This window comes from Siniperca chuatsi, linkage group LG14 (assembly GCF_020085105.1).
Source record: "Siniperca chuatsi isolate FFG_IHB_CAS linkage group LG14, ASM2008510v1, whole genome shotgun sequence".
In the NCBI taxonomy this organism is placed as follows: domain Eukaryota; kingdom Metazoa; phylum Chordata; class Actinopteri; order Centrarchiformes; family Sinipercidae; genus Siniperca; species Siniperca chuatsi.
Genome location: NC_058055.1, coordinates 643,893 through 663,344, shown reverse-complemented (window position 1 = coordinate 663,344; position 19,452 = coordinate 643,893). Strand labels below are relative to the sequence as shown.

At 38.9% G+C, this 19,452-nt stretch overlaps 1 protein-coding gene across 4 annotated transcripts; it reads left to right on the top strand.

Moving 5' to 3' along the window:
* The first annotated feature begins 622 nt into the window (after positions 1–622).
* tiprl (TIP41, TOR signaling pathway regulator-like (S. cerevisiae)) lies at positions 623–17,494 on the top strand. Of its 4 annotated transcripts, none has more exons than XM_044222465.1 (8): positions 623–1,391; positions 3,029–3,156; positions 4,927–5,106; positions 5,787–5,886; positions 6,040–6,171; positions 6,898–7,030; positions 7,144–7,206; positions 16,744–17,494. In XM_044222465.1, the coding sequence occupies exons 2-8, from the start codon at positions 3,032–3,034 to the stop codon at positions 16,767–16,769; spliced, it is 759 nt and encodes a 252-aa protein (XP_044078400.1). In that variant the 5' UTR covers positions 623–1,391; positions 3,029–3,031; the 3' UTR covers positions 16,770–17,494. The 4 variants fall into 4 exon arrangements, with proteins under 4 accessions (XP_044078400.1, XP_044078401.1, XP_044078403.1 ...); XM_044222464.1 differs by having other exon boundaries at positions 628–1,391; positions 6,898–6,993; XM_044222466.1 differs by lacking the exon at positions 6,898–7,030 and having other exon boundaries at positions 624–1,391.
* Positions 17,495–19,452: the final 1,958 nt, after the last annotated feature.

The following is a 19,452-nucleotide window of genomic DNA, read 5'->3' as shown; positions in this document are numbered from 1 at the left end:
CTGAAGACCTATACACACGCTGATCAGCAGGATTCTATAATGGGAGGGGATGTCAATGTTATTTTAGGAAGCTTTCACGATAAATTCCTTGGGTCGTCTCAGTGCTGATTTCAGACTGTAGACCGACAGACATTGTCCATTGTGAAAGAAAGAATTGAGAAATTTGTGTGTTCAAGTCCCTATAACTGCTGGTATTACACCAAAATATGTGACTTTTATTTGAAGTTTTTAAACCTTAATTTAACCAGGAAGCCTCTTTGTGATTAAAAATGTTCTGGCCCAGACAGATACATAAAACATAAAAACTAGAGCAAAGAATATACATCACAGAATTAAACAAACTGAAATTGTAAAATCATAAATAAAATGCCCAATGACTATCATGAGAAAGATCGCCGTGGATCACTGCGGTCATTGAGACATTGTTTGCAAAAACCTGGTCAAGCCAGCCACCGCTTAGATTTTGATGCGTGTGTAAGAACGACAGACTCACATTTCAGCAATAATTTCTCACATTTTATAATAAAAATGACTTTAATAACAATAATATATATGATAACGATTATATCACACATCATATATGAAACAATAAGTCCTAATATAATAAAAACATTTCCATAATAGGTTTGCTGGTAAGTGCAACTGTTCCTATGACCATATCAAATTTGTAGTTTCACTGTATGTTACTGTACAGGGAAAGTCACCTCAAAGGACATTAGCCTATAACACATTCATAATTTCCTCATATTTGAGCTGTCAAAAAATGCTTTAAGAGGTTTTCTGAAATTTTCAATGGAGTCCTGCTCAGAATGAACCTGACTATGTTAAATCTATTCAATTTGGAGTTATTTTTCTGTACAGTTTTGAGAAAATCTGCTTTAAAGTCAAAATACATTGTAACACATTGAAAATCAGAATCAGAAATGTCGTCATATTTAAACTCATAAAAATTGCTCCTTCATAGGTTTGCTGAAATGTTGAATTTAATCCTCTTCACGGTGACCTTGATTATAGCCATGGTTCAGCAACCAGGCTTCATTCGGCCCGCCTCAGCTCCACCACTTTGCCCATCTTTGGATTGGCCGGAGTCAGGGACTGCCAAGCTGGCGACGGCCCAGGTACCGTAACAACACGAATAGACGTTCATCAAATTCCAAACGGCGGCTGGCTTGACCGGCTTTTCGCAAACGACGGCTCACTTGAACCACCCAGAAAGCGAATGCAGCAACAGCAGGAGGAGGCTTGAGTCTGTAGACCATGGTAACAACAGGAAACAGTCCAATATATAAATAGCGGAACCACAGCGTGAGCGTAGCAAACATAACCGGACAGTTTTTACCGGCGCACTCAAGTAGCCTCCATGACAGGTAGCAGTTGACAACAACACCAAGGTAACATTTTTTTTTTTGTTAATGTACATTGTAAGACACAGTTGTTCTGATTTACAGTTTTTGTAGTCATGGACGGCTGTCAACCACCACCCAGACAGCAACAAGAAATGTGGCAGAGCCGAAAGCAGTTCTTTCGAATGTTGTGACTATACATGTGAGGAGCAAACTGGGGCGAAAGCAAAGTCTACTACATCTGTCAACGTTGATACATATAATTTCTTTCAGAAACTAGAAGAAAATAAATTTGGAATAGCTTTTTATTTATTTTTGGTGAAATTAGTGTATCTATGCAACGAAGCAAGTGTCTAATATTCTAATAGGTGTGCTGTATTTGACAAATTGGTACTATTGATGTATAACTAGCAGCCGAACTAATTAGTTCAAAAGTTTGAATAGGGTTAACATTAATGTATGCTGGGTTTTACAAAGCTAATTATTATTAATGAATAAATGATAAAGTGTCTTTCTTTGTGTTTTTCCTTGTACCTCTGGGAGGCTCAAGAGAGCATTTGGAAAACAATTTATGAATTGATTGGACTACGTAAATTAAAACTATGAAATTTAAAATTTGTATTTAATTAAAATGACCATTAAACGTGCCAACAATAATGTTTTTGTATTAGTGCAAATCAAAGTTATTTTTGTTCAAAGGGTAACATAAAAAATATGAGGTGTGTTTTCATTCAGTGTCCATGAAGATACATATTTAGCACTGGAGAGCAAGACAAATTATAACCAACGTTTACCAACAATAATAAACTCATTCAGCATCTGTGTTTAAAGATACAATGTTAATATGTAACTTTTCCGCATTAATATGTCTAAAAACGACTAGACCTATGTTATATATTTTGTTGAGTTGTTTACTTACATTATCCCAAATGTTTCCAACAATTTTCAAACCCAGAGAAATCCGTAAGTTTAATCAATGTAACGGGATGTTTCATTTGGTCGCCTGTAAATGGCGTCAATTTTAATAGACCTGCTTTTTGGTCACCCCCAGACCCTTAGGAGGGTGTTGGCCCTTTGCAGGTCCAGAATGGCAGAACTATTTTCACAGGCCATGTAAATTTTGAAAATATAAAACATGCTAATGTAAACAATAAATGTTAACATGCAGCTAATGCAAACTCAGCAGGGAAGGCCCTTATCTGTTTCAACATGACAGTGCCCCTATGCACAAAGCCAGCTCCATAGAGGAATGGTTTTCCCAACTTGGTGTGGAGGAACTTGACATGCCTTCACAGAGCCCTGACCTCAACCCCATCCTCAGTCAACTCAATATTAAAAAGTAGCCAACAGTGATGGCAGACAGACCCTTATATTCTCAAAGTCAAACATATCTTTGCATGAAGAAATTTAGAAATAACCAGAACGACAACCTAACATTCAGTAACGAGCTTTTTTGTAATACAGCACAATATCAAAAACTATGACAGTCATCCAGTTATATTTAAATCCAGCTTGACTGTGAATGTCAAATCTGGCTGTACCCTTCGGAAACTCATAATTAATTGAGGAGCCACACACAAGTATCATCACCTGTGAAAGGGATCTTTCACACCATCCAAATGCCCTTATTTCAGGGTCTGTCAGTCCAGTCTGTTTGAAAAGTCTGATGGTGATCTCTTTTGCAGTTGATGTTGGCCTCGTTGTCCACAATGATGTCACATGGTTTCAAGAGCAGTAAGCAGGACTTCACCTTTGGACCATGGAAAGTGACTGCTGCCAAAAACCACATCATGAAATCCAAAGACATTGAACGGTGAGATGTTCAACCCTCTTACAGTGGGGAGCAGATATGTATTTGTCTTCTAACTTTTACTTGTTAAACTCAACGTTACACACTTGACGTTAAGCATGGTTTAAGACAACAGGTTGGAGCTAGGCCTAAGGTTGGGTTCAGGTAAACGTAAGGGGAGGCACAAGTTGACAGACTTCAAGTCCAACACTGGAACAGACCCATTCCCCGCAATTATCTCTAAAGCAAATCTGACCCCCAAAAAGCATAGCCTGCATACAACTAAAACAACAACATAGCTGATAGGCCCATAAAGCTGAAATACAACATGTAATTAAAGTTCAAAGGTAAGCTTATTCCATGGTGGGATCAGGCCTCAAGTTTTGGAGGAAATACAATTGTCATAAAAAAACAAACCGTCATATTTCTGGGCAGTTTTAGGAGGGAGAGAGAAATTAAACTGACCACTTAGTGAGAAATTTGGGCCTGTTCCTAGATAACTAATCTGTCACTAGGTGTTAAAATCGCAATTGGAGGGTGTTTCCTACATCCATACTATTCCGAAAACATGTTTTTGTAGCTGACAAATGAGAAACCTGCTTCACAAAGCTGTGTGATTAGGAAGGGCAATAAAGTCTTAACTGCATGAAGATGGACAGAGGGGATACTCTTTAATGCACAACAGAAATAAGATGTCACGAGGTGCGCTCCAGTGGCCATTTGTTTAGAATCGCTGATCTGACACCAAATCCCTACACAATAATTACACATAGGAGTACAAAATAATGCAGCTCATGAGCCATGATACATAAAAAACACCCTGCACATGTCCAGATCAATCATGTTACACACATCATTGACAGAAAATAAAGTCAGCCGCACTGACCAGGGCAGAGGTGCACACACGCATTTAAAATTACAGATGACAAGACGTTAGATTTTAATTAGATTTAATGTAACGTATCTAAAAACAGGTGTGGGAAACCATTTAGATACTGAAAGCCAAAGAAACAGCCATTTTACTATAAAGAAACTAACAAATACCCTGGCAGAGACACACAAACTCCAAATTCCACTGAGATGCAATAACGGCACGCCATGTTCATTGGTATTTACCTTGCATTTTATTCCACAACCCTTTTCAAATCTGGACTGTATTCCATTGTGGCCACCTCACGGCGTGAGTTAGTACAGTAATTACACAAAAAGACAGCCACAAAGCATCTGTTACTCCATCTAAATGCAATGTATATTTTTGCCCCTACAACTAGAAATATCAGCAAAACATTACTAACTAAATTAGAGAAGTGTCTGCTGAAGATCAGATGTTCCGCTGCTGAAATGTTCCAGTGGACATTGAAACTGCGATGGAGCCATGACTGAGCTGGGTCCTGTAGACATTTGGTGTCAGCTTGTGTTTGAATATTTCATTCTGTAAGCATCATGATATACAATATGTTCAATGAAGCTTTGGAACCAGCAGACAAAGAATATTCTGTATATGTGATGTTCACACACTGTGTGGAAAATAACTATGGAATTTTATGGCAAAATCAAGAGTTTAATAGGTGAAAGTATTAAGCACCCAAATTATGAGCATGGAGAAAAACTACATTACAAACTAATTTCCCTAGATATATTAATGAAACTTTGCAATAAACAAAGTTAAGCTACATTAGTGAATATAGAACTGTGTTCTATATTGAGTGTTTTTGTTTTGTTTTTTTCAGAAAGACAAGTGTCATCTTTTCAAAGTGTTAATAGTGGCCAGCTGTTTGTGGTTTGCCTTTCCAGGTTAGCAGAGGAGATGAACATGCCCTCCCTTCCAGAGATGCTGTTTGGGGACAACGTCCTGCGCATCCAACACACAGATGGCTACGGCATCGAATTCAATGCCATTAATGCCCTTAAGAGAGTCAACAACATGGAGGATGCTGTCAAGGTGGCCTGTGCTCAGGAATGGCAGGAGAGCAGGCAAGATGAGCATCACAGTGTGTTACCAAAGGCCACAGCTAGAGGATTGTTTTGTTAACATTTGATATGTCAGAACTCTAAAACAGCCGTAGTCAACCATTCAGGCACTGAGAGCCAAAGAAACAGCCATGGTACTTTAAAGAAACAAACAAATACCCTGGCAGATACACACAAACTGACAGCACACCGTGTTCAGTGGTATTTACCTTGCACTTTGCCACTTTAGACTCAAATCTGGTTTATATTCCATTTTGGCCATTTGAAGCAACTCATCTGTATGTGTGTCAGTGAAGACTGATCACTACTTGAATTTCATGTACTCCAGAGGCATCTCATATTAGAGCAGTGATTTACATGTATGATGTAAATACAATTTTGATTCAAAAGGAAATAATAAAAGACAACAGGATGTGAATAGAATATCCACATGTGTGCAGGCAAAGAACTGCATGCAGCTCTTGAGCTGTGGGCTGGTCATCCCTACTGTGAGACAACAGGATATCACAGATATCACACGCAAGGACACTGTCAGAACAACTAAAAGAAGGAAAAGCCCTTTTTGAAAATAGTGGAGTTTTGTGTTGAAAAACTATGTAACAAATATATAAAGCAGCTCATTTCCAGAGACATAAAGAATGCCATCTGCGTTATTAGCATGAATCTCTGTGCTCTCCTTCTAGAGCTGATTCTGAACACTCCAAAGAGGTGGTGAGACCCTACGACTGGACATACACCACAGACTACAGAGGCACTCTGATAGGAGAAGGTATGCAGATAAAGGTGGGTCATTTTCAGTAATGGAATGGAACACAGTATCATTAACACCTTTTGTTATGTGTATTGTTATAAGTCTTAGATATGGAGAGTGATTTTGTGTCTTTGAACAGCTCTACTTCCACCTGTGTTTCATTTCTACCTATTGTTCATCTGAAGGTAACTAAGACAGCGGAACGTATCGACATGGAGAAGCTGAAGGCTCGGGAACAGATCATGTTCTTTGATGAGGTGTTGTTGTTCGAGGACGAGCTGCATGACCACGGAGTCTCAATGATCAGTGTCAAAATTGTGAGTGCTGTGTTCATGTCAAACAGGTGATACTATTGATCCAAATGAGGACCAGATTTACAAACATTTAAGAGAAAGACAAAGTTGCACTGAACTTTTAATAGATTTTTCGGTTACAGTATGTGTGTAATCAGTGCCTAATTTACTGAGGCAGCAGCTCTTTTTTTTTTTTTAACTTTCATTTATTCAAGGGAGTTTCACTGAGAACAGGAACCACACTCACACAGTTAGACACATTTACACCTAGAAGCTGCTCATAATGCAGTCTGCTCTTCTATTACTATTCTATTCAATTCAAATTTTGTTTGTATAGCACTGTCACATACAAAAGCAGTTCAAAGTGCTTTATATGCTCATAAACAGAAACATCCATGCATATATATACACATACAAACAAACATACTGTACAATACGTTGTGTTCATTTAAGAAAATGCTCGACTGAAAAGGAAGGTCTTTAGTTTGGTTTTAAAACAATGTTAACCACAGGTGCATTCTGGGACTGAGGGAGAGCTCAGCAGGCAGAGTTCAGTGGTGGGATTTATCTAAAAGCACCAAACTTAGAGAAGAAATGATAATGTAGTGTAGTTTTTTTGCATTTCTGTAATATACTGTATCATTATTGATATACTGTATCAATGTTGCATGCAAACAGTTTGAACAAATACGTTATGGTAGAGCAACTCTGCAGTGTAACATGTTGCTCTGTGTCTTGTTGATGATGCAGAGGGTGATGCCCACCAGTTTCTTCTTGTTGCTGCGTTTCTTCCTACGAGTGGACGGAGTGCTGATTAGAATAAATGACACACGATTGTATCACGAGGCAAGTTGGTTTCCTCCAGCCAGGACGAAGTGCAATGGAAGGTTTTAGAAAGAGCAAGTCATAGAATTTAAATGTGGCAGAAGTTAATCCACACTGACTATGGTAAAGGCTCCAATGAGTAATGAATGCTGGTGCTGTTTTTGATTCCAGGCTGGAAAGAATTACATGCTACGAGAGTTCAGCACGAGGGAAAGCAAAATAGCAGAACTGAAGGTGAGCTATGACACGTCATGCACTGATAACAAGCCACAAGGCACAACTACAGAGCAGAAATCTGCAGAGCTCTGGGCAGGGCTGCCCTCTTGATGTTGGGCAATCAAAATAACAACAGTTGATCGTGACATTCCCTCCATAAAAATTGAGTAACACAATGGACAAACAGACTCATCACAATTTCTTATACCTCATTATCTCATCAATTTGTAATATAGCTCGTTATCAACATAGCTAAAAAATGTACCACAAGCCATCAGACCGTATTTTCTGCATTATGTGAAGATGCTGTGGATCGTAACATTAGTAGGACATATTCAATATTATAAAGAGTACGGTGAGATCTGCTCTATAGGAAAAGTGCATTGAGATAAGTTCTGTTATGAACTGGTGCTATATAAATAAAATTGAATTGAATTCACATGATGGGCAAGTCACTAGCGGCCTATGACCATATCCATTCTATTCCTTCATTGAGAAGAGTCTTTTGGATTTTGTCCCGATTCACTTCTTTTAGTAATCTTTGAAGCTCCTTTTCTGCACAAATTAAATGTGTACCTTGATCTGATGGTTTTCACAGTACCTTTCCTAGTGGTATAACTCTGTGGATTGCATTGATGCAGTAGTTAGTGTCCAAACTAGATGCCAGGACGGTCGGTCAGTCTTTCTGTCTGTCTCAACCAGGCTTACAAAGTGCATCGCAGTTACAAAAAGATGATAAAAGCATTTGCATAAACAAATACAAGCAACATTTGTTTAACAATATGAACAATATGAAGCATCAATAAAATGCCTCGTGCCTTGCTTGCCGGGAAAACAGTTTAAACAGTGTGTAATCTGTCAGCCAGCGGCAGCAACCACTTAATTGTCAGCTGACAAAACAAACAACAATGTCGGCCTACGGGGTAAAAGCCATAGCTTTCCTAGTTGACAGATAATTGCCAGCATGGATAGTAATGTTCACAATATGATTTTATGTAAGCCTGAATGACATTCATCAGTTCTGTCTTATCAGTCTCCCTTGACTTGTCTGTGTTTGTATGGGCCATGTGGTCGTGGTGACGTAAACGCCACTCTTGCTGCTGAAATGTAGCGGCGGATCCGGCATATCTGCCGGCTACGATAACTCTCAAATGGTGTGCAGACAGTAGCTTGGAAAGTAACGATATGGGACGTTGAATTTGATGAATTTACTGTTTATCAGACTACAAATGAGACAAGAATTAGGTTTGAAAAACGATAGACACCACCGGAGCGGAGTGTTTCTGGAGGGCAGGCCTCACTGATTACTGTACAAAAGCATAACTTTATAACTTGTACACAAACACAACTTGATAACTTCATTCACTGATTTTGGTGAAACTGGATCATATTTTATGGAAAAAAATATTTTCTGGTTTTCCCTCTGGTGTCCTCTGGCTGCTCTGCCTCAACTCTCTGTGATTTACCGAGTTTCCTGATGGACAGATAGCTTTACTTGTTGCAAAAGTAACTGCTAACTGCTGCTAACTGTAGCTGCTGTTAGCTCAGTTAGCTGTGCAGCTAGCGGCCCTATTAGCTGACTCTGCCCAGACTGGGAGCTTGGAGCAACGGGGGAGTGTTGGTGTTACTGTTGTGTACATTTGTGCAAATGTACATCCGCAGAAGTAGTTTCAAAATAAAGATTTGCCCCTTCAAAACGTTTTTCCCAACATACGCACACCAGTTTTCAGATTACCATTTACAAGGTTTCAAACCTGGAAAACAAACTAATACACCAGGAGAACAGTGACAAATTTGAATGTGTTGGAGAAACACTAAAAAGAGTGCTGCCCTTGTGAAGAAGGAAAACTCTAATACAAATTAATGTTTGCAGAGATTTGAATTTATTTTTAGCCTATTAAAACATTATGCAAGCCTTCAGAACTCAGTTTCCATCTTGCAAAACCTTTTGTATTAGATTTCAAGCTTTCAAACACTTAGTTTCAACCTTTCAAAGCTTTTAATTTATTTATTTTTTTCAGTTTCGAGGTATGGCATGATATATTCATCCCATAATTTTAGAGGTGGAGCTGTGCTTAAGAGGGACTGAAATATGCAAAGCTCTGTGTTTTCCTTGTGTTTCTCTTGCTCTAACTATGGGGTTATGTCTGGGGTGTATGGTTTGACCATGTCCTGGATGTAGGATTGGCCTGAGCCATTCACAGCATGGTAGGCAAGTACCAGTGTCGTGATTTGGATGCAAGCAGCCACCGGTAACTAATGCAGGGTGTGGAGGAGCGGTGTAGTGTGGGAAAACCTGGGTAGGTTGAAGACCAGCTGAGCTGCTGCATTCTGGATGAGCTGCAGAGGTCGGGTGGCACATGAAAGGCACACCAGCCAGGAGTGAGTTGCAGTATTTTAGGTGTGAGATGACAAGAGCCTGGGCCAGAACCTGCGCTGCCTCCTGGGTGAGGAACGGACATATCTACTCTGTAAAAGTTAATAAGAACTTTGCATGGAAATTTTGCTGCCTTCAGTTTCTTTTAAGAAATACAGACATTTCTGAGCTTTCTTGACCAGGGTGATGTGAGAGGACCTTGTCAGGTTCTCTGTGATGCTGATTCCCAGGAACCTAAAACTATTCACCTGCTCCACCTCAGCTCCACTGATGTAGACGGGTGTGTGTCTTTGCCTCCTTTTTCCTAAAATCAGTTTCATGGTTTTACTGATGTTGAGCAATAGGTTCTTCTCTCTGCACCACTCTGCAAGATTGTTGATTTCCTACCGATATGAAGTCTCATCGTTGTTTGTAAAGTAATCGAGCCAATGATGGTGGTGTCATCCGCAAACTTAGTTGTCTCCATCTTGGGGGCTGCAATCATGGGTGTACAGCATGAACAAGAGGGGGCTGAGCACACAGCCCTGAGAGGCTCTAGTGTTGAGCACTAGAGTGGAGGAGTTGTGACCGCCAATCCTAACTGTCTGCGGTCTGTTTGTAAGTCCAATATCTGATTACAGAGTGTTGTACTCAAGCCCAGAGTGCTAGGTTTTCCAAACAGTTTCATGGGGGAGATTGTGTTGAATGCTGAGCTGAAATCAACAAACAACATTCTGATGTAGGTGTTGTATTTTCAAGATGTGTGAGGGTTGAGTGGAGGGCAGTGGAGATGGCATCCTCTGTGGATCTGTTGGTTCTGAAGGCAAACTGGTGAGGGTCCATGCTGGCTTGGTTATTGTTGTTTATGTGCTGGAGAACCAGTTTCTCAAAGCACTTTATTAGAATGCGGGTAGGAGCCACAGGGCAGTAGTCATTTAGACTAGACACTGCAGAGTGACGAGGGACGATGGTGGCTGTCTTGAAGCAGGTGGGAACAATCTCCTGTGACAGTGATATGTTGTATAGTACAGTATATGTTTACATAATGGTATGTAAATAATCCGTAATAACATCAACTAGATGATTGGCACATGTTCTTAGTACACGGCCAGGGATGTTATCAGGCCCAGCAGCTTTACTCTCACTCTCAGCAAGATTCTTTTCACATCCACTGTGGATACTGACAATGGCCAGTCTTCTGGAGGCGGGGTAGACTTCACAGCTGAGTCTTTTGTTGGGGAGATCAAAACAAGCATAAAATGTGTTTAGCTCATCTGGTAACATGGCCTGGCATCACATATGATGTTCCTGCTTTTGTAGCCTGTGATGTTTTTGATCACCTGCCACATATCTTTGGTGTTGTCTGTGTTGAGGTCTCTCTCCAGTTTCTCCTGATGTCTCAGCTTTGACTCCTTGATGCCAGATTTCAGAATCAGCTTTATTGGTCAGGTATGTGTACACATATGAGGAATTTGACTCCGGTTTTTCGTTGCTCTCTATGTACATAAGCAGAAATAGACATAAATATGGCTAAAAACAAGGACAACAAGCTCAACAAGGTAGACAAACATTAAGCTACTATGTGCACATTAAGCTACTATGTGCAATATAGATATATATTTTAAGTACAAAGTACAAAAAAAACCCCAACATTTTTAAAAAGTAAGACAATTAGCGCAATGGTGCCTAGTGCAAATAGTGCTGAAATAAATATGATTAATGTAACAGGTTGCTTTACATGAGGTAGGTGGACAGTATATACAATATGTACCGTGTGTGTGTGTGTAGATTTAAAAAGTGATCATATTTACATAAAACAATGTGATACATTTACAGGTACAGTGGATGTTATAGTCAGGGGTTATTGCACAGGGATTGTTCCTGACACTATGTGACTGATGTTAACTGTTCATCAGAGTGATGGCCTGTGGGTAGAAACTGTCTTGCTTTTGCAGTTGTAAGCTTCCTTGTCTCCTGACTGAAAAGCAGCTTTTTTGGCTCTGGATAGGGCCCTCACCTCTCTATTCACCCAGGCTTTCTGGTTGGGGAATGATTTTAGTGTCTTTGAGATCACCACATCATCAACACATTTGCTGATCAATGATGTCACTGATGATGTATATTCCTCAAAGTTGATGTGGTTCTCCTGGGTGGTGGCATCTCTTGTACAGCTGCTGTAGCTTCATCTGTCCACACTTTAACTGTTTTTACTGATGGTTTGACCCTTTTTATCAGCTGGGTGTAAGTAGGCAGGAGAAGCAGGGTTTGGGGAAGAGCTTTGTATCTGCCAGAAATGTTTATTTACACAGTGTGTTTGTTCATGTGGTGGGGATGTGGACAGGCTGGTGGAATTTAGGTAAAATAGTTAAATAGGGTAAATGGACTGTACTTCACACACTACATATCACATTCACCCCATTCATACACTGATGGCATGCTAACTGCTCATCAAAGTAACTAATGATTCACACACTCACACACCAAAGGCATAGCCCTCGGGAGTGATTTCAGGTTCAGTGTCTTGCCAAGGACACTTCGACATGTGGGCTGGGGGAAGCTGGGATCGACACCGAGCTTCCAATTGGCGGACGACCCGCTCTACCATCAAGACACAGCCGCCCTCTGAGGTCTGTTTGATTAAAATCACCAGCTACAATAAAAACACCTTCTGGTTGTTTTGTCATGTGACTGCTGATGACCTCATACTGTACAGTTTCTTAAGTGTGTTTTTTGAACTGCTTGTGGTGACATTTGGCCTGGATGGTCTGGTTGTCAGGACAGAAGATGCTGTGATCGTCTCAAGGTCCACTGCACTTAATCCAATCCCTGCACTTCCTTTTCTGATGTTGATGAGTTATTACTGAGACTCCCAGTTCTTGGAGGGTGGAGAGGAGGATCTGGTTGTTCACTGTGTCAAACACTGCTGAAAGGTCCAGCAAGATGACGACAGAAATGAGAGAGGCTGCACTAGCAATTCAATTCAATTAAATTTTATTTATATAGTGGCAATTCATAACAGAAGTTATCTCATTGCACTTTTCCTATAGACCAGGTCTAGACCGTACTCTTTATAATATTATTTACAGAGACCCACTAAATCCCACCATGAGTAAGCATTTGGCGACAGTGGCAAGAAAAAACTTCCTTTTAAAATGCAGAAACCTTGGACAGAACCAGACTCGCTGCCGTGTTAGGTTTTGAGAGTGAGAGAGAGGTTTAGAGAGAGAGAGATTTTGGGGGAGTGGGATTGGGAGTGGGGGTGGGGGAGGCACAATGCAAAAACTACCTACAATTTTTTTTTAAATAGTAGAATTGTAATTGTAGTGTTAATATTAATACATTAATAATAATGGGAATGACAGCTATAGCAAAAATAGTATTAGTAACAGAGCCAATAACAACAACTATAGTAGCAGTTGTCGAGCAGGAACACGGGGGCAGCAGGTGGCCCACAACCACAGATCCAGTCTCTGCAGCTCCGGAGGTAGAAATACCTGCTGAAAGTGACAGAAGGAGAGAGGAGAGAAACGAGAAAGCACAAAACTACGGGAGAGAGAAGATGTCAAGTTAGTAACATGCAGTAATGGGATAAAAATGCATACAGAGGGAGAGAAGGAGAGAGGAAAGTGGCGCATCATGTGAAGTCTCCCGGCAGTCTAGGCCTATAGCAGCATAACTAAGGGATAGTTTAGGACTCACCCAAGTCAGCCCTAACTATAAGCTTTATCAAAGAGGAAAGTCTTAAGCCTATTCTTAAATGTGGAGATGGTGTCTGCCTCCCAAACCCACATTGGGATGTGATTCCACAGGAGAGGAGCTTGATAACTGAAGGCTCTGGCTCCCATTACTTTTGGAGACTCTAGGAAACACAAGTAACCCTGCATTCTGGGAGCGCAGTGTTTTAGTCAGATAATAAGGTATTATGAGATCTTTAAGATACGATGGTGCCTGACCATTAAGAGCTTTGTAGGTGAGGAGAAGGATTTTAAATTCTATTCTGGATTTTACAGGGAGCCAGTGCAGAGAAGCTAACATTGGAGGAATATGATATCTTTTCCTAGTTCTTGTCAGTACACATGCCACAACATTCTGGATCAACTGGAAAGTCTTAAGGGACTTATTCGGGCAGCCCGATAATAAGGTCTGCAGTAGTCCAGCCTAGAAGTAAGTATACCAAAACAAGGTCGAGGGTGTGGTGAGTGGCTTCATGTACACTCTGACAAAAGCCAATCGAATCTAATAATAAACGCAGTACTAAGGCTATCATTCTCAACGTCCACATGAATTTTGAAATCACCTACAATAACCACGTTATCTGTTTTAAGAACTAAACTTGATAAAAACTGTATGAATTCAGACAAAAATTCAGTATAAGGACCACAAGCGCGGTACACTATAACAAATAGAATTGGCTGTCATGTTTTCCAGGTTGGGTGTCAAAGACTAAGAACAAGGCTTTTGAATGACTTGTTTAGTTTATGTTTAGGGTTGATTAATAGGCTTGAGTCGAAGATGGCTGCAACTCCACCTCCTCGGCCGGTGCCTCAAGGAATATGAGTATTAATATGACTGGGCGGAGTGGATTCCTTTAAGCTAGCATATTCTTCATGACCCAGCCAGGTTTCAGTAAGACAAAATAAGTCAATATGATAATCTGATATTAAATCGTTCACTAGTACAGCTTTAGATGACAGAGAGCTGATGTTTAAGAGTCCACATTTAATTCTCCTATTTTGTTGTGCTATTTCAGCGTTTTTGTTTAGGTTTTTATGTACAGCTACTCTTCTGTTAACTTTTAACAGGTTTTATTAATTTAAGTGGTAGGGGGGCAGACACCGTCACTAAGGAGTTTTGGGTGGGTAACTGCTCTGGAAGCACAGAGAAGCATGTAGGACTGCAACTCTGCCTCCTGGTCTCAACTCTGAATTGTCATGGTTTTGGTCCACTAATAAAATCAATCAGATTTGTGGCTAAGAGCTGCTCCATCCAAAGTGGGATGAATACCATCTCTCCTAATAAGACCGGGTCTTCCCCAAAAAGTCAGCCAATTATCTACAAAGCCCACATTGTTTGCTGGCATTGCGGAGTTCCTCTGTGACGGCAAGGACGGCAGTCTCAGTTGAGTGGCCTGCCCTGAAACCAGAAGGTTGTTCTGGTGGAGATATGTAGAAAGTTGAGTGAAGACAGCATGCTCAAGTGTTTTAGAAAGAAATGGAAGAAGAGAGACAGGTCTTTACATCAGAAGGGTTGAGTGTGAGTTTCTTTAAAAGAGGGTTCACTCTTGCTGCTTTTAGAGTGTTAGGAAAACAACCAGCTGTCAAAGAGGTATAGATGAGGTGGATGAGGAAAGGAAGAAGGTAGGAGCAATAGATTGAATAAGGTGAGATGGGTCAAGGAGGCAGGTCGTTGGACGGTGGGTAGTAACCAGGCTTAGTACCTCATTTGGAGAGAGGGGTGAAAAGGAAGTTAGAATAGGAGATGACAAGGTGGATATAGGAAAGGTGGGTGGGGAAATGAAGAGTGTATGTCATCTATCTTTTTTACAAAGATAGAGGTATAGAGATAGCGAGGAGAGATGAAAGATATGAGTTTTTTGGTGTTGGAAAAGGAACATTAAATTTTGGATTTAAAGAAAGAGCTTTTAGTTACAGATAAGTAGGCAGAGAAAGAGGAGAGAAGGGATTGATAGGCAAGAAGGTCCTCAGAGCGCTTGGATCTACGCAATTTTCTTTCAGCTGCCTGTATGGTCCTCTCAGCACACACTGAGTCAGACCACCACAGAGCTGGAGGGGTTGGGCGAGCCGATTTGACATGTTGAAACTGTGCACAGGTCATACATAATTCCCGACCAAACCCACTAGCCATTATGCTAACCTTATGCTTGCTCATACACAAACAGGTGAAACAGCCACGCGATTGAGCTCTGCAGAAATTACTATGAAAATTGAACTGCAGACCGTGTGTGACGGTACTTGGGCTGAACAGCTAATCCACTCATAAGGCACACACTCTATAAACTTGGCAGTGAGCCCTTTTTAATGACTGGAAAACAACTCTGTTGCCTTACTCAGTCCCACTCAGAGTTAATATGCTAATCTAAAGCTAAAGCAAATTAGTCACATTAGCTAACAAATAAATAAAAAACTAAACTTATTTTGTTGTTTTTTGCCCTGGATTGATTCTGTAAGGTAACTGTAGTGCTTCCTGTCATACCATGTAGTGCTGCCTGCAAGCTCCTTAAACCATGTTTACATTTTGTTCATTTTTGGTAACTTTAAATATGATCAGTTGACTTTGGTTCATCAAGTGGGACTGAAAACTGGCTACAAACTGACTTACTAAACTGGTTAATTCAGAAGCTGCTTTTTCAAAAATGCGGAGAGGGTGTCCGGTCCGATGTGTAAAAAAATAATAATAATTCATTCAGACAGCAAACATGTTCTAAATAGCATTTATTTTGAGATAATAACAGGAACTGGTATCAAGAAAATGAGGGGGAATATTAGAAACAACCCTTAATATAATGCAGTCCAGTTCAACACCACTGCAAACTAAAACATCATTAATGAACATACAGTAAATTAGTACCTCTCTGACAGTGGTAATCAAAACAGAATATTACTATCTTTTGTAAAGGTAAAATTTATGGCAGAGCTGTTTTACAGATTTTACAGGTGTACCTAAATAAAGTGGCCACCGAGAGTATATATGACAAGACTTAGTCACTGTTTTTCATGGAAAAATAAGTTGTTAACAAATATATTTTATCAAAATTTTTGTTTAGGAAATTAACAATATCTCCATGCCACTATAAATTGACATACAAACCCTTGTTTGTCACCACAACATAAAAACTCCCTACATCACCAATATTTGCATAAAACATTTGTGTATTACCAGTGTTTTGCATTTGAAAAACAATCCCAACATTACCACATATATACATATAAACACTCTATATTCATTTAAATTTACATAAAAATAATCATACATTTGCACAAATCATGCCTATGTTACTTTATTTGCATAAAAACTTTCTATATAACCATGTATTTGAATCAAAACTGTCATTTTGTTTAATGACAAAATTTATAACATACATTTTAAATGAAACCTTTTTTCATCACCAGATGAAGATCTCCTATGATGTACTGTACTTAATGTTGTCATTTTAACACAGATGTTACTCTCTCCCTCAGAATGTTCCTGCTGCACTGTACACTGATCCTAATGAGATCGCCCAGCACTTGAACCTGAAGCTGACAGAGTGTGAGAAGCTGGAGCTTCCTGTGATGCAGCCTCAGACAGCTGTAAATGAAGTCCTTCAGTGACCAGTATACTATTATACTATAAAGGTCCACATTGATGTGTTGCATGATGATAAACAGGAATAGTAGTCTTAAACCACATCCTTGATCTTACAGTAACATTACAACCATTGATCTCCCCTTCAAATATCTGTACAGGAATTGTTTTTATATGTGACTATTATGATGGTGTGTTCTTAAAACTGCAACCTGACTTTAGACAGTTTCAGTATGTTCACAGTGCAGCTTGATATCATAGAAACTTTAACCCCAGTTAAATACTTTGGTCTAGCTTCTGGCTTTGTTCATATTTGAACTGATTTTGTTTTATGAGACATTTTTCACTGTCAAGCTGATCGGCCTTTTGAAATAAGGCTTGGTGGGGTAGCTGTTTCCATGCTTATAATACTAGTATATTGGTAATGTGTTTGTAAAAAGCTACACAAAACAGCACTGTATTTTCTGAAGTCAGTCATCAAGACTTCCTGTAAATATGTCAACTGTATTTTCTACGGTGACTTATGGAAGGTGAAAAAGCTTGTTTTCCATTTGCAAGTCAAACACCTCCAGAATCTGTTACTATGTCTAGCAATATGGCCAAATCAATTTTGTTTTTGCAAATACAGCTAGCTTGCTTTGCTTATGTTGGATTCTTGTTTTCTTTTGAGGCTGTCCATGACAGTTAAAAATAAAGGGTTTCTACCAATAATAATAATTTTAATCCAACATTCAACCCAAATCAAATTTCATCCCAGCTAAAATAAAATGGTAGTATAATTTGAGGGGGAATTATTAATAATTACTATACTTAACTAAAATATGGAATTATTCATCCAGCACGATAATTCCCCTGAGTGTGTATAGCCACAAAGAAAGAGAAGAAACATTTTTAAAAACGCATCAATGAGACACACTATTGCACCTGACATGTTCTTCATTACCATGAATACACACACTAGTTTATTTTGTAAGCTGATGTAGAATGCAGCCTGTTCACTGGCAGTATATCTCTCTGATGATCTCTCTGAGTCTCTGATGAATGAATTAAAGGTTAGACCTCAAAAATTGTAACTCCTACTGATTAGATATTTAAATTTGTGGGAACATTTGAATGTATGTATGTGAAGAGTGAAAACTGTGAGACTGAAAAGTTTCAATAATGTTTGGGGGGCTTCCGGGACCCTGTTCTTCAAATGTTGAAAATCCTGGTTGAAGTTATCTTGAATAACAGTACTCTCTTATCTTGAAATACAGGGAAAATGAGTAGAGAGTTAAAACCATGACCAGCATTCATCTGGTTACAGTTACGTGAGGTAGGTAAGTGGGAACCCTCCCCACATGCACTGGGGCAATAGATTAATGGACAAAAGTCCCATTTTATGTGCATTCCTGCGTTGTTACACTGTAAAACCAAATAAGTTCAAAATACTCTACTACATTTTGTGGTAACTTATTACCTCAGAATAGTTAAGGAACAGTAATCATTTTATTAAGTAAATACTAAGTAAAAAATATATTTTCAGTTAATTGTTATTTCTTTTATAAATTTCTATTTCTCTGAACTTAAATATATTACTTACATCTTATATTTTTCATTTCTGCATACGTGATTTCAGTGAAGCTTATTAAAATTAAATTCCACTGATTAATCCTTAGCACAAGAGTTTTAATAGTACACAATTTATGGCATGGGGAAATCGACTCAAAAGAATATATTGTGCTAAACTCAAACACTAATGAAAAACTCAACAGAATTACAACTAGTCATTTTCAGTAGTAATGCTCAAAAATATAAATACAACTCCATTGTTACAATTCAAGTTTTTTTTAAATTAAGTAATAAAACAGTGCCTTTTCAAAGGCATTAACAACATGATCAAAGCTTGAAACATCTCCTGTATTAAAGAGTTTCCTTTTGGGGATCAATAAAGTATTTCTGATATTCTACATTTCACAGAAACAACCAAAAACTGCAAAGTGAAACTTATTTCCAACATCAGGCTGAAAACAGAAAATAAAATCTCTATTTTTAGAAAGGCACAAATTGAATAGAGCTGAAACGAGTAGTTGACTAATTGATTGCTTGATCATCAGAAAATGAACCAGCAATAATTTTGATAATTCATTGTCTTCATTTTTTAGGCAGTAATGCTAAACACTCCCTAGTTCCAGCTTGTCAGTTATGAGATTTCTTTGTCTTAAGTGATAGTTAATTGAATATCTTGATGTTTTGGTCTGTTGGTCAAACAAAACAAGCAATCTGAAGACATTACCTTGGACTTTAGAAAAATTGTAATGACTGTTTATGATTTCCTAACATTTTATAGACCAAACGATCAATCGCTTAATCTGAGAAAATAATTGGCAGATTAATCAATCGCCTGATTTATTTTAAAAGCAACAATTAATAAAAAACCCAGATTCCTGAGCAGTTCTTGAAAAACTAGTTAAACATCAACATCCTTAGAGCTGAACAAGCTTTCCCTTTACTACATGCACTGAAAAAGTGACCATGCATATACTATTCCATTAACAGCAAAATTGCTTACAAATTTGGTGCAAAGTGCTTTAAAAGTGCAAATAAAAGAAAAAAATAATTAA